The sequence below is a fragment of the Notothenia rossii genome (assembly GCF_949606895.1).
Source record: "Notothenia rossii genome assembly, chromosome: 7".
NCBI lineage: Eukaryota > Metazoa > Chordata > Actinopteri > Perciformes > Nototheniidae > Notothenia > Notothenia rossii.
The window spans coordinates 29,900,442-29,916,414 of NC_136905.1; the positions used below are offsets into that span (position 1 = coordinate 29,900,442).

The 15,973-nt window shown below is 39.0% G+C and overlaps 1 protein-coding gene across 15 annotated transcripts in view; it reads right to left on the bottom strand.

Moving 5' to 3' along the window:
- The window catches only part of plecb (plectin b), a 156,623-nt gene that overhangs the window by 29,265 nt on the left and 111,385 nt on the right, over positions 1 to 15,973 (bottom strand). For 8 of the 15 annotated variants that reach the window (XM_079694627.1, XM_079694619.1, XM_079694621.1 and 5 more), the window contains 7 exons: positions 10,028 to 10,117; positions 8,091 to 8,168; positions 7,888 to 7,980; positions 6,181 to 6,347; positions 2,560 to 2,675; positions 2,282 to 2,385; positions 526 to 645 (listed from right to left, as the gene is read on the bottom strand). In XM_079694627.1, coding sequence (XP_079550753.1) covers positions 526 to 645; positions 2,282 to 2,385; positions 2,560 to 2,675; positions 6,181 to 6,347; positions 7,888 to 7,980; positions 8,091 to 8,168; positions 10,028 to 10,117 — 768 coding nt within the window. Of the gene's footprint in view, positions 1 to 525; positions 646 to 2,281; positions 2,386 to 2,559; positions 2,676 to 6,180; positions 6,348 to 7,887; positions 7,981 to 8,090; positions 8,169 to 10,027; positions 10,118 to 11,291; positions 11,307 to 15,973 lie in introns of all 15 variants that reach the window. The other 7 variants (XM_079694626.1, XM_079694617.1, XM_079694620.1 and 4 more) reach the window with 1 other exon arrangement.

Genomic DNA, 15,973 nt, shown 5'->3' on the forward strand with positions numbered 1-15,973 from the left:
TTAGCAGCCCAACCCTTTAAAACTGTGCAATTCGGCATTAATATTATACTATCCGTAATGCATCACTGTTTGTATTGAAATATACAGTACATGTTATGTATTCTAGTACAATATGCACATTTTTACTTCTTATGTTTATAAATATTAAACATTTTCATTCTATTTAATTGTATCTTTAATTGGACATTTTACTTCAACGTGTCATTTATATATAAATGTATGTATTTCTATATTTTTACTGCACATTTGAACTTTTTCAGTAATTTATTAGTTTTCATCAATATATTTATTTGTATTCAAATGTTTTACTAATTTCTTTAAATAACCTGTAAATGTATTTACATTTAGGAACTGTCACAACATCTAATTTCCCCCATAAACCATAAATTCTGATTCTGAATGATTTTCACAAAGAGCATTGAGGAAGAACTTAAAATAATATTTTGCTATTTATTGTTGCTCGACTATAAGCGTATTCAAGACAAATCTCAAGCCGAGAGGCTTAAAATCAGCATATCACCTCACCTCGATCTCCTCATAGCTGGCGGGGAACTTCCTCTCCCCGAAGATCGTGACATGGTGGCGGATCCACTGGAGCAGAAGAGTCACCAGCTCGTAGTATTCCTGCCAGCGCAGCTCCAGCTCCTGCAGCCGACACAGCAGAACAAACACAGTCGTTTAACCACAACAGACAGGAGGGCGCTTATTCTCCTGCGTCGCCATGTTCCCTCTAGCTAAACTCAATTAGGTACGGAACAATCCAGGTCTTGTGTGAGTGGAAAAGGAGGTAGATGGTGGAGAAGGGGTTGATAAAATTAGGGATAAGGTGGAGGAGGACAATGCTGCGAGACAGACAGACAGCAGGATATTTCTTCAGTTCTCCCATGTTCCAAAAGTGTATTCAGTTATAAGAAAGAAAAGTCAAGTTAAAAACATTTGTGTAACTAAGAATCATTTTGTGCTATTTCATTGCATATGGCAGAGATTATGGTAATTGTTTACTTACATTTAGAACATTTCACCTCAGCTCATATAATAAGTCCTGAATTCAAAATTCTGGTTTTTAAATTACAATGTTAAGATTGCTTTACTTATTGTTTACTTTACTAAAATAAAGAGCAATCACACTATGTTAAAGGAAATGTTTCAAGGGTTTAACATTTGAAAAAGGCTAGTTATGATCAGAGCTTGAGTTGGATGAAATATTTTACTTGGGGAAAGTTGAAAATAATAATATTTTAATGCCATCTTCATTATTGGTGTATTACATTTTTGGGAACATAGTAATAAATCGCAGTTATTTTTGTACCGTAAAGACATCAGAGCAACATTTTTAAAGTGATGCACAAGGGTTAAAATTAGGACTTGAAATACAACAAGAAATGAAATGCCCCAGCATGTCATTAGTGTGTGTGAATAGACTACCACAGCAATAGCAGTATGTTTTGTGTAAACAAATAATAAGTGATATAGGATCTTAACCCCTTTAAATGGTAAATGGACTGTACTTATATAGCGCTTTATCCAGTCTTTAAGACCCCTCAAAGCGCTTTACATACTACATGTCATTCACCCATTCACACCCATTCATACAGAGCAGTGTACCTTACTCTAGGACCTAACATTCACACACATTCACACACCGTTGGCCATGCCATCGGGAGCAACTCAGGGTTAAGTATCTTGCGCAAGGATACATCGACATGTTGACTGCATGGGCTGGGATCGAACCCACAACCTTCTGGTTGAAAGACGACCACACTCCCTCACAGCCACAGTCGCCTTTAGCTTATATTATTATTGTCTATGGTATTGTGAACACCACAGGATGCTTATTTACCATTTATTTGGTTTCACAAGACTCCTTTTATATGTTTGCTTTTTTGGAAGCATTATAAAACAGTGCTAACAAAAGTTTTTTTAGAAGCAGAGTCACAAGCCTCTTCAGGTTTGATTCAATCTGATCAGGCAATCAAAAAGATCAAATTATAGCAACCATTTGTGTATTTTGAGCTTGCATTAACTTTTGCTTAAAGGGACAGTTCAACCCAAAAATATTTTGATTGCGAGCCTACCAAACTACACCCACCAACAAGTAAAAATAAACACGCCTGCTGCTTCCCCTCCTCTCTCCTCGGTTTCCCTCCTCGACTCCTCCGCTCGCATCTCCTGTGGGCGGGACTAAGACACGAGGATAGGAGTCGAGGAGGGGAGTCGAGGAGGGGAATTAGAGAAATTAGAAACCTTCAATGACTAGCTGAATGGAACAAGTTCTGCTTACGCTAGATCTGGCACCATCATGTACATCCATCCTTGGCATGACATCATACAGGGATGATACGTAAGTGATGATGGACTTCTCGTCAGGGTGTGGAACATCCACATCTGAAAGTAGAAGTAGAAATTGGATTATATCATTATTTCAAATTGAACATTTATAACAAATGTCAGTAACTCATAGTAATATCACAACAAAGCACGTAACATTATGCTGAATAAAACTATTATTAAAGACATCACTCTGGTGTTTCATATAAATCGACTTAGGCCAAATCTTACCCTCGGGGTCCAGGAGGCGTGTCACTCCCAGGTCTCTCTCCGCCACATTGAAGGCTTGTTCCAGGTTCTCTTGGTTGGACTGTCGGTACACTCTGCCCATGTCAATGAGTCTGGGACTGGGGGAACACAAAAATGGACGATTAATTACCAACTGGGTACAGGAAGGCGTGTACGTTATAGTAATATTCTAATCTGCAGTGATAGGATACACACTTCGAGTTCCCATTGCAACACTGCCATTATACTTTGGATGGCAATGTATAAGTGTTCAAGTTTGTGCATATATAGTGTTGTATTTTGGATACAGAAATACAATTTTACACTCGGGAAATGGGATGGGATAGAGGGCTCATAACATTAACACATGTGATTTAATAGGGCCATTTTAGTTTTGGTCTTTTATGTTCTATTTTTTGGTAAATGCAAAAGGTGTAACTATTGGCAAGGGTTTGTAGACTTTTAGCTTTAGCCAAAACTATAAGACCCTTGAGAACAAGAATGTCCCATTTGAAACCCATTAAAACCAAAATGTTCCAACCCATGGCCACAACAGCATACAATCATCCATTCTAGTTCTAGCGTTTCACTTTCATAGATGTGGGTCCAATTTTTGTTGGACTCTTCCAACAGATTGAGTTATTTTGTGATGCTTTCCCAATTAGCAAATACATGCTGTTCCATGGTTTTCGCTAGTGGCTTTACTTCTGTATTACGTTTTTGAAATGCATCAATTTCAATTTGGTTGCCTCTTTGACAATGACACTCCTTGTGATTATATTATTTTATTTAGTTTTTGGCTCGTAATAACATTTGCCTTTGACAACTGGCATCTATAGGGATACAATTCTGAACATTTGGGACTGAAGATCTGGACTGAACATGGGGAAATATGTTACACAGTGCAATAGAAAAAATGTGAATACATAACATACTGTGGTAGTTTCTTTGACTTCAACTCATCTATACTGATCCACTTTCTTTTATCGTATAACACGAATAGCAGCAGTTGCTGTGCTTTTTCAAGACCATCTGCCAATGGCAACATGCTATTAAAAAGCCCACTCGTTATCTTTCTGATGGACCGTTACAAGCACCTGCCTTTTTGTCCTCTGGGTGTTTGAATATCTCTGGCAGATGTCATCTGTAGGTCAAATGTAAATTATAGAGAAGCTAACGTAATCAAAGCTGACATGCGTGAAGTAGGCACCCACCCACAATTTGACTGCATGAACAGACAAAAGATCACGCATTGCAGAAACTCATCTTCAAGGCATGCATATTTGCATATTCGTACTTTCATAAACAGCTGTAAAAGCATTTCTAAATCCAACAAATTAAACTGTGTAATGCATATCCCTTACAGTACTGATTTTGACATTTACTAAGCAAATACAATATGTTGACAAAAAAAGCTTCATACGCCTGCCTGATGCATAAAGTGGAACGTCCTGCATTACGTCCATAAACCGGAGAATCCTCCACATGGCGAGTTTCTCGTACAGAGTATTGCTTTGTTGGCCTAGAGGACGTCTTCTGTCCCTCTCTTCCATGAAAATTGAGGGACCTCCATCCATGGCCCAGTTCGTCGCTGCTGGAGTGGGCCCCTGAGCGGGCCCCTGAGCGGACCCCTGAGCTTTGGGAGCCCAACCCTGAGTCCCAGGAGGATCCCTCTGACGGGATATCCTCGCACAACATGACCACCCGGTTTTCGACATTGCTGGCGGATCCTGACCTGCCACTGATGAAGCCCAGGCTTCCCTTCTTCTTCTTAGACTTCTTTCTTAAACTGAGCATCCTAAAAATCTACCAGATGGTCCAAGTAAATACGGCAGGGGCTGGCTTCAGCTAACTCATCCTTTAAAGGCTTGATGGTTCAATCCATCCAATCCATAGTCAAACAGGTCCGTAGTCATGTGAAGATCCCTTTAATCCTTCTGAAACAGCTATATGCCAACTAAACTTAACCGTAGCTTTGGAAGTCACTAAACCTTCTTCCATAAAACCCTCGACACTCTCGAATTCTCATGATGAACGCATTTTCCGGGACGCCCTTAACTTTGCCTCAACACAAAGTAACGCCACAGTTTTCATGTAGCAGCCACTGAGTGTTACAGTTACGCCCACACTGCACCCCTGACCGCTTTGAAATGCAGCACTAATCTAGCCCCAGGTGTCTCCAAAAAGGGAAAAAAAGTCCAGGTTCAAGCTTAATTTCAAGGAAACCTGCCCTTGCAGGCATCTCTTTCTCTCAATGCATAATGGCTCCAAAGAATCGTGCTCAGCATTTAACTTTCCCTTAATGCCACTTTGATTTCGGCACTCCTTTGCATGAAGCCCAAATAATTAGGTTGTGTTGACATATCTTCCTGAGAAAGAAATGCAATTTCGTTTCCCAGGATGCTCCCACACAAAGCAATCCTAACACACAACAATTTAAGTGGGATTATGATATTTGGTTTCAGAGTCCATATTTTACTTTTTATCATTAGGTTCCCAAACAATCTAATAAACTAATCATGTTTAATAGAGGATTTATAATATCAAGGTGGTACAGGATGACTCATCTCCAACGCCTAACTTTGGTATGTCTAGCCTAAAGGCCTGTCATGTTTATGGAGAGGCATTACGATTTAGCTTTCATTAAAGCAGTAGTGCTGTCATGTACAGAAAGGTAGAATATTAATTTAGGCCTCGAGCCAAACGCACTGCGAAAAAAAAAAAATTGCAAATACATACAACACTAACAAATGAACATGTCCAGAATGTCGAAGTGCTTCAAGAAGCCCACAATGCATTGGTGTTGCCAGGGGACACTTACATGTAATGCACTTGGCTAGAACGCTTTGTTCTCAGTGCTTTAGGTTGTCATCCTTTATTTAGGAAATTAATAAAGTCAAATATCCATCTTTAACATTTTGGTCTCATGCTATAGATATCTGCTATCTGCTGTTGACCTAGCATTAGCATTTTTGCTAATATTATATCTGAATCATGGGATCACACAAAAAGTTTTAATAACTTAATAAGACACAAACTGCAGCAGAACAAGCGTATCACAGCCGTGTGCGCCACTTGTTAGTGTCCCCTGTTGCGTTGAGAACAATTGCACTGCTATTTCTGAATTATGCTTGTTTTTTTGTGTTTTTGCTTCCCTGTTTTTATACCTGATTAAACAGACAGGCGTGCATGTTATTTATTGAAACGCTAGTGCAACAACATGGAGGTTATGCACTATTTAATCTATACAGCACTATCTTTCCATTCAAATTAATTAGATACAATACTAAGAATCAAAACAATGCCTTGGTTATCATGTACACAATTTAGACGTGAGCTCTTGTCAATAACAAGAGTGGGATTTAATTACAGAGCGTGTAATTTGACTTTTGGAAGAGCGCCCAGATCCCACTCCTGTGTCACTGCACTCACTATTAAACAAAACCCATAGGTGGTAGCATGTCCAGGCAAGACTGAAAACTGCTGTCGTAATACCCTTTACTTTTCATGTTTCAATTTGACATTTTACTCTATATATTTAGCTGACTATTGTAATCTGCATGCGACTACAAATTGCATTCCTGCTGATCACACAACAACTCAGCAAATAAAGCCCCCACTCACTGGTGTTTGTGGATGACAGCGTTGAAGAGCTTGCCGTCCCTCCAGCTGGTGGTGAAGTTCTCACAGCGGATGTTCTGGTAGCCGTCCGTCATCTTCTGGGACCAGCACAGCAGCTTCTCCTTGGCCGTCATGTCCTCTGACAGGCCATCGATCTGAATTTCTGAGATCTAAAATATATAGATAATACATTGTCAGGAGGGTGGATAACTTGTCAATAATCCATATTGGAGTAATGTGGAGGAAATGAGTTAGTGGAAACCATAAGATGCTGAACAGATTCACCAGACACCCATTGTTAATTTTCAACGATGTTAATGTCTTCATTAGTCCTAATTGACATCTGTATAACAAGATCACATTATATTTGTGGTAGGTATTAAGGGGAAGGGGTTTTTATTATTCTTTTTTTTTGTATGTATTGCCTTTCAAATTATCCTCCTCTAAAATATCTATCAATTAGAAATAATCTTTCTTTTTTAAATCTTAGTTACCGCTTTCTATATAACCATGTCCGTAACGCATAATCGACATACTTATGTGATTATTATTATGAATGTATTATGCATTATAATTTGATTATTATTAGTATGTAGTCATTGTTTGCTTTTAGTAAAGTTCTACAAAAGTGAAATTATTATACTCTATCATTTATGTCAGTATGTGATCAGCAGTTATAAAGTATCATTACATTTATCCTAACATGCTTTATAATGGATAGTGTTTATTGTTATAAAGCATCATGAATATCTATGACTAAATATATATAAGTCACTATATGCTGATTATAATACATTAATAGAACGTTTATAAGGAATAATAGAGAAGCCATTTAGAACGTGCTAAGGGGAGGAAATGGTGTTGTGTCATATTTCTGAGTTTTTGTTTGCTTCAAAAAGCATGTCAGCTATATACAATACATGTCTACGATCTGATAAAGGATTAGAGTTACTCTTTAATATCAAATCTTCTCTCCACTTTTGTTTACCTGAGATCGTACTAAATCCTATTATCTGTCTAAATTAAATTCTCTGAGGATAATCATATTGTGGGGTTTCAAACTACGTTACACGAGGAAAGGGGAATTTTCCACTCCCTTTTGATCTCTATGACTCACCGTAGCCAACACCCGGCTATTTTCCTCTTGATTCTATCAATGGATAAAGACTCGGGGAACATGGCTCATTATGTAATACAATGGCACCTTCACCAGAGCACCCCTCACCCCCCTCACCCCCTTCACCCCCCTCACCACCAATGCCTCCTTTATTTCCCATGATAAAGGCAATCAGAATCATCTGATATAAAAAGGTGTGGACCAGCATAATAAGGCTGATGCCAGGGGAATTCTGCTTGGCATACAAAGGAAAAGGTTATAAGGGATATGTTTGGGAGTATAGCCTGAAATCAAGTACACTCTTGACACACCCTCCTCTTGGGATTTAGCGGGAACGTGACTCACACTAACACACCCTGATGGTGTTTTATTACTTTAGACTGTTGCCAATTTCATGAATACTTCCACAATTGGAAAGATATGGTAATTATACTATTTTTCGATTGGAGAATTTCACTTTTAAGATACATTTCGAAGAGCAGACTCCATTCTGATTGGTTCCCGGTAGATGGGGAAACAGCAGCTGACAGGCGTTGATCCCAGAGATAGAGAGGGATAATAAAATGTAACACAAAACTGACAGAGGAGGAGACCTGGAAGTGGAGAATGATGGTCCATATTAGGCCCAGGGTCAGCTTGGGGTTCCCATCTGCGATGTCGTCGTTTCTGATGTTAACCAGCTTGACCTGAGAAAAAGAAAACAAGGTGATACTCACGTGAAAACATAATGACTTGTCTCGTGTCGTGCTATTGGAAGTGTTTGGTTGTGTTTAGGGTATTGATTTATGTGTCATACCTGTCTGTGTCTGAGGAAGTCCAGTGCTATCTGTACATTCTGCAGTTTGTGGAATCGCATTCGACCCTTTTCCCTGGGCTGAGAGAAGAGAACAAAAGATAGTCAGTCACATGAAAGACGTTGAGTTGAACCACTTGGTATTCTGATGGTGTAGGAGACAAAACGTTTTACGGACAGAGAAATACAGGGGAAGGAAAACTAAAAATAAGACATTTAACAGGAAGGACAAATGTAGCAAGAACCAGTGAATCTTGGAAAATTCTTCTGAACAAATAATTCAGGTGGATCGGTGTTGTGATTTAATCAAACATTTGTACATTCTATTTAATTTGAACTGATACTGTGTTTAACACGTATAGGGAAACAAGTATAATGTTGGATTTATAAACCTTTTTGAATATTTATTACAGCAGCATAATTATAGCTTCCACTGATTCATAGTTTTGTATTGTTCAAGTCAGCTGACTGCAAGCTATTTTGAACTTCAAATATAAATCAGCAAAGTAATGGTACTTATCAGAGCAAAGTCCCTAAACAAATACAAACACTGCTATGGAAAACAAAGTATTGTTTTTTATCCAGTTGCTACATGCTAAAAGCAAGCCTGTGAATGACAGAAAGAAAAAAGGCAACAAAACAGTTGAATCGCCATGAAGGAGGTCCAGATACCATGCACAGCCAGATCACTGAGAAAGCATGGATGAGTTATAAGAAGAAGAAGAAACAAAAAGGATGTCTACTATAAGTTATCAACCCACTCACCAACCGAGCGCTCCTGCCCACGTCTTTCTCCCTCGGCTAGCCCCAGCAAGAGCAGTGCAAATAGAGGAGGCCAGGCGGCAAAGATCAGCACACACAGAGGAAGGTTATAAGAAGGAAAAAGTGAAAGGACGAAGAGAAGGAGTAGAGAAGGAACATCAGAAAGAAGTATAGTTCACACACACACAGGCCAAGGTGGGGTTAATGTGTCAAGGCTATGGAAGCGTTCAGAAGATGAGCAGAGGCGGCGGACGCAGCAATGATGACTTCAGCAAAGAAGCTTCTGTACACATCTGAGCCCTAGGGTAATGAAATAAATAAAGTATCCAGTGGCTGACTTTGAAATTGTATGTGTCAGTCTTAAGATTTGAGTTGTAAACTGCCGTTCCACTGCATGGTACTTCTCAACCTAACTTAAAAAAAAGTTCTGATGTTAAATAGACTACTGCATTTATAGAACGCCTATCCAGTACTGTATGTGTGACCTTCTCTTAGGGAAACTAACATTCATACAAAATCACACACGGTTGGCCAATGGAAGCAATTTTGGGTTAACTATCTTGCCCAAGCACACATCGACGTGTGGACTTTGGCAGCTAAGAATTAAACAAAGGGACATTCCGATTGGTCAACAGCAGTTCTACCTCCTGAGCCACAGCCACCCAATAGTAAAATAGTTCCTGGTACTTTTTTTTAGTATTACCACAATAAAGGTCCCAATTAAGCTGTGCCGATACTAAAATATGGATTAGTAATACTGGTGCCCCCTGATTGGTCAGAAAGAACAGTCATTAGTGTGACACAGGACATCCTCTAGACACCTGAATAGAAAGCAACCAAAATGTCTGTATTTACTTGGAACCAGACTATAAAAGATAGCAGCAGGCAAAAATGTGGCAGTGTATTGTAGAGTCAGGAGCTGCTGTAAGTAAGGAAAGTCTTTGTTCTGGTAGGTTCAGTTGGGGTTAAGCCTTTGAGTGACACCTTGGCTGCGATTGGTTACAATTTGTTGCCACAGGGATGATATTCCAGGTTGGCTGCACATAAGTACTCTTTATGTAATTAGACTGGATTAGGTGTTGGTTGGAGGATGGTTGAGGTTGAAGAAGCAGCCAAGCTTCAGTGTCTTTGTTGCTTCCAGCCAAGGTCAGAATGCGGACATCATGGCGGATACTCACCAGCGTGTCCCCGGAGAGGACCTCCAGCAGGGAGATCAGGTTATGTCCATCTCGAAGGTCTTCATACAGGTCTGTCACATGACGCTGCGACTGCAGGAGAAACAAAAACAGTGTCACAAGGATTCAAGATGCAAACAAAAAGAAATACCCAAATTACCAATATAGTTTAAAAAGGAAAGCTTTTCTGGAATAACAGCTGGTACATTTGTTTAAATACTCAATGAAGACGAACACAATATTAGCACTTTATTTAGATTGTCTTCTATCCAATCAACATTCTGGTTCTTTTACAAAGTTGGTTGTTGATGGCCGAATTTACTTTAGTTAATGGAAACCACTTTTGGTGCAGATTGTGTTAAAGCTATGTCAAATATGAGGAAATAAATCAATTTAAAGGATTGCTTCATCCCGATAAAGACAACTATTGTATCTACACCTCACCCCTTCAATCCAATTCTCATTCATCTTATTTTATGCTAACTACTTTCTGAAAAGTCTCACTAAAACCATACTTCCACATGAAGACTTTGGCAAGCGCGCTACTCATGCAAGTTGTACAGGTTTTAAATAGGAAGGTTTTAGTGGAAATTCATTTGTTTGGGAATTAGGGAACATACAACTTGATCAATGAGACTTGGATTATAAAGAAAGTTGTGTGTTGATAATCTAAGAGGTGTTGCTAGTGTTAAACACCGCCCCCATTCAATTCAAATGATCAAGTTTGGGGATTTTTTCTTTCTAATGGAACCATGCGAGAAAAAAATGTTTACAGGGTGAGTAATTGATACCAAATGGTAATTTTGTGGATGCAGTATTTTTGTTAACATTTTCAGATATAATAGAAGTGCTTTATATTGATTATTTAAGTGCTATCCAGCTGTGTTACAGTATATGAGTTTTAAGCAGTGCTCAGAGTGTTCTCTCCACTAGTACAGTTCTACACAGGTCAGGAATACATAGCCCTGAGTAGCCAAGCCTGACTACTACTGCCAATGCAAAATGTCAGCTGTCATCCCTGAAAAGTGATAGATGGCCATGTGTAAAACCCAGATAAGTGACCCAAAAATCATCATAAACAGAAACAAGACAAGGACACTTAATGGATCCATGCATTCACTTTTCATAGAACTAAGGTGTGGTGTAGTTGCAACCAGAAAACAGATTTTAATAAAAGAGAGGGTTGGGAAAACATGTGAGGTTGGCCTCCATGCAAAGTCCCCATGACCAGACATTTATAACAGTCAGGCTCGATGCCAGTACCTACCTCTGCCCTCTGATGCTTCGTGAAGAGGACAGCAGATGGATGAGCAATGGAGAAAGGGAAAGATTTGAAACAAAGGAGGAGAGAAGAGGAGAAGAAATAAATGACAATGAAATGACGAGCAGTTGTCTGGACGAAATGTGAATTTAGCTGATTAAGATGATGGTATTAGACAGGAAGATTTAACACTTTTTATTAGTGCTATGACCAGATTGAGTTTGGCATCTGTAATATAAGTGTGTTTGGTCATGTGCGTGAAGAAGGCGTTGGCCCTCAAATGGAATGAAAGCACATTTCTCATGCAAGTTTCAACAGCGTCTAATTTCTCTTGGCAACAGTTTCAACACAGTTATCCAAACCTTACATGTGATCCTCCTTTTTGTGAAGGTAACCAACAGTGCCACCACTAGGGTTCACTGTCTACACATTGAAAACATTCTCAAGATGTGATAACATGTGGTTTGATCACATTGAATACTGAACTGTAATAGAAATATTTATATTCTTGAGTTGAACATTAGTTTCACAATTATATTAAGTAGGACATTTTGGGAGTGTAAGCCATATGGCTTCCAAAACTTCTTTAAAACTATTGTAACGGTGTGTATTTCACTAACTTTGTCTATTTCTGCCTCCTCAATTCTGAAAAAGCTAGCATCAGGTAACGTATTATTTTAATATTTTGACCTGGAATTTCAGAAAACTTGTTAAACCAAACAATACTTGTCCTAATAAGGGTAAGTAAAAACGGGACATTTCTTTCAGTTGAAGATGTTGACACTATTCAACTGTAGTGTTGTGCAAAATGTAATAATACATAGATTTAAATGCCTTATTCTTAGAATTAAAATACAATTCTCTCTAGTTGTATTCCTATCTATATTCTGAAGGGTTTGCAATAGTGGTTTGTGAATATTTCATTCATATAACATTGTATTCCAGAAACCATGGTGAAATCTGATATATTTGTATGACTGTTTTATTGAGTGATACACAGAGATATGCAAAATGTCCTCTGTAACATCTTTAACCTGGCTTTATCCAGTGAACATATAACTGTTCTGGAAATGTATGCAATGAGCAAAATGGATTAGAACATGGATTGGATTAAGAACATCTGAGAACAGAAATATATGCCTTTTATGATTATTAGGATTTAATGTTTTATTCTGAGTAAATTATGTATTTGATTATTTAATTATGTTAGTAATGAACTGGGGAGGTTTCAAAGCGATGTATATAAACTATTTACGTCTTTAACTCTCTAGTGTTTCCCCCCGCCATGTGTGTACTCAAGTGTCGTCTATCGTCACCCCTCAATTACTTGAGTCCCTGCTCCATGTGACCCGCCCCACTGTTACAGCTGAAAGGAAGGTGTTGTGCTACAAATGTATTACCCTGTCTGAGTTCAAATGAGCTGTCCTGTAAACTATTCAAGGTGATAATCATTAGCACACATAGCTTACAGCCCCCCCCCCCCTAAAAAAAAAGACTGTGGTCCTCTGTCTGCAGACAGAACACTTAACATGCCTTGGTTGTGTCATCTTGTGCAACCCCTCTAAGTAAATGTAAGAAATCTGCTTGAAAACAGAGGTTTGTTCTGTTGCTGGTGTGACGTCCCACAGCATAAAAAGATTTACAGGCAAACCACTCAGTGGCCCTTTATGGATGCACCCCACCTATAGTCATGCCCCTGTCAAACCAACCGTAAAGCCATTAAATCCGTTTAGAGGAGCGTCGGTTCATGTTCAACCAAGGAGTTAACACTTTCCTAACCAACTCTTTTTTTTTGTATCTGTTGCACTTCTTAGTTAAAAGTTACATTTTTGACAAGAATATTGATGTGCTAAACTTTTTGAAAAACAAGCAATGGTCTGCTCATGTAGTATGGATTTTTTTTATATATATGAAAACAACAATGTTGATGTTAATACTTGGGCAACTTCCCAACAGAGATCAACAGAGCTGAATTGAAAGCTTGGTGGAAAAATAATGACAAACTTTTTTGATAATCAATAAGCGATAACGTTTCTTTTAAGCAAAAAAGGTAAACAAATCTGTTTCCAGACTCTCAAATATGACAATTTTTTCCTTCTGCATCATCTTAAACTGAATACATTTTGGTTTTGGACTTATAAATCAAGACATTTAAAGACATCACCTTGGACTTTGAATTGTTTTGGCCTACTTTTTGCTATCTTATTAATTGTCAAACTACTTACCGGTAATAGTTTCAGCCTATATTTCCCACGCTTCAATGCGTGCCTGTCATTTAAGGCCGGATATTACACAGGTAGCCAAACAGACCCAGAAGTCTGTGCAGCACATGTGCTACCGTTGGCCTTACCCACCGCTGGCTCCGGGCCCATACCAGAATTTGTCTTTACAGAAGAAGCTAAGTGAGTCCAGATGTCTGTGACTCACCCTCCAAAATTCACAGAGAAAAAACAGGGGAGTCTACAGTGTGTTCTCAAACTGTGGTAGCTAAAGAAAATAACAATGAATGGCCCTGTGTCTGTAATACAGAAATAATGTGGAAGCAGGGATGTTAATTCATTGCTGCCAACATGAGTTTCCTGGAAGAAAAGTGGCACAAGTGAGGATATTTATACTTCTCTGTGGGAGGGGTATTGTGTTCCGGGGGGTCATTTTTCACTCCTAATGAGAAACTGCAGAGTGAAGAATACGGCCTGTTTGACTTTACCCCATCCTGACCTGTTTACTTCTATGAAAGGTTGATGCATTGGAGGGCTTTCAGGTCTAGTTATAGACTTGGGAGTGAGGTAGGTGAGAGTGGACGACCGCTGATGGACGGTTTACACAGGCGGTCAGCTGGTGACAGACTGGACTTCTGGTAAGCCTCCCCATCACAGCGCACTATAGAGGCCGAGTGTGAGATGATAAATGACCAGCTAATGTGTGTTTATGTGAGAGGGGGCAGAGGTGTTGGAAATAACTTTCACTTTTGTTTACAATTGGCAAAGTGGGAGACGGATTGCATTTTAGATCATTATGGCCTGTCACTTAATTCACACCATGACATATCATTGTATTCTGGTAATTTAATGAGACACCTACGGTAGCCCTGGGAGGCTAGTGTTTTTCTTCTTTTTATTTTCTGGTGATCTAAGTCTACAATTTTTTCTACGTCTGATGAAAATAGTTTATGACTTAAGAACAGAGGCCTGTATTACGAAGCTGGATTTTCCTAACCTGGATATGTTTGAGTTAGCCGGTTGGCCTAATCCAAAACATACGCGCTGTCGCTAAGCTGTACTACGACGCTGCAACTAGTTAGGTGCGCGTTCACATGAAAGGGGTGGTATTTGGAGCATTCGACCAATCACAAACATGGACAAGCGTACTGACAGCGCAGCGTCATACTTCCTGAATGAAAAGTCAACTATAATATTAGTCAAATATGAAGTTAAACTTGACTTAAACACTTTATCCAGGATAAAAGCCACATAGCTGCACCTGCAAGGTGAATACAGCTGGTAAAAGAAAAATGTGTTTGAATGCGTACATTAACAGGTTTATGATATCACTGCCCCGTCTTAGACACGAGTGGATCTGACTTTAATTACATTTGTCCCGAGTGTTTCGTCAACTGAATGTGTTGCTTAAAATAATACTTCTGCATACAGTAGGCCTATGTGACATTGTGAGTGTTGCACGGCCAGATACGGCTCAGCTGACTCAGATAAGGAAATATGATACATTATGATGTGATATGCCGCGGACTGTACATAATGTTACTTTGATCAGGTTACTTATGTTGTGGCAGATATTTAAGTAAGCTTTCTTAACGCTAATGTTATAATAGTCAGATTGCTCTGAAGATGGGAGGTGATATTCTATTAATGTTCACGTTCATACAGTCGCTGATTTTTGCCGGCCGTCTTTCCTGCAACGGCAGCTTTTCTGTATTTCCTTTCTCCTGTAATATGACTTGATCGTTTTAAACTCCGCACACTGAGCTCTGATTGGTCAGCAGGCAGTGCTTTCACTGAGTTGAGCTCTTAGCCTGCAACCTAACCTGGTCCCGACCAGGTTAGCCGCACAGCATAAGTTACCATGGAGATCTAGCCTGCTAAAAAGAGAACCAGCGTCGTAGGACCGGAAAGCCCAAGCTTTCCCTGAAGTTAACAGGGTAAGCGAAAATCCAACTTCGTAGTACAGGCCTCAGGTGTTCTTCTGAAACATATTTTGCCAGGAGGTTAATTTTACATTATTTTTTTCCGGTTATATTTGTTAAGCAGGTGAGGAAAAAAGTTGTGCAAGGTGAGATAAAGTGTTTGTATGCTTAATGTTCCACGGTATTTTCTCATAATTAAAAAAATGTGGTTTAAAGAAAATAAGTTTTGGCAAGTTAACAAAAAATGTAAATGTGTAACTGTTTGTTGTTGTAATACTCATGTTGTCCAAAGGAGGCTGAAGTGCACCTCTACACAATGTTCGAAATAAGATTCCAAGATGTTTTTTATTTTTACTTTATACAAAAGATTTATATAATGTGCTTTACAAGTAAAGTAACATTATTGTTATGTCTTCTTTTGGCTAGAAAAAAATATCTTTTTTTAGTAGTTTAGTAGAACAGGGGATAATGGTGCACTTTCGCCTCTTGTGGCCAAAAAAGGGTTACAACGACATTGCCAAAAAAAAAACATCTGAAGCCCCAAAAA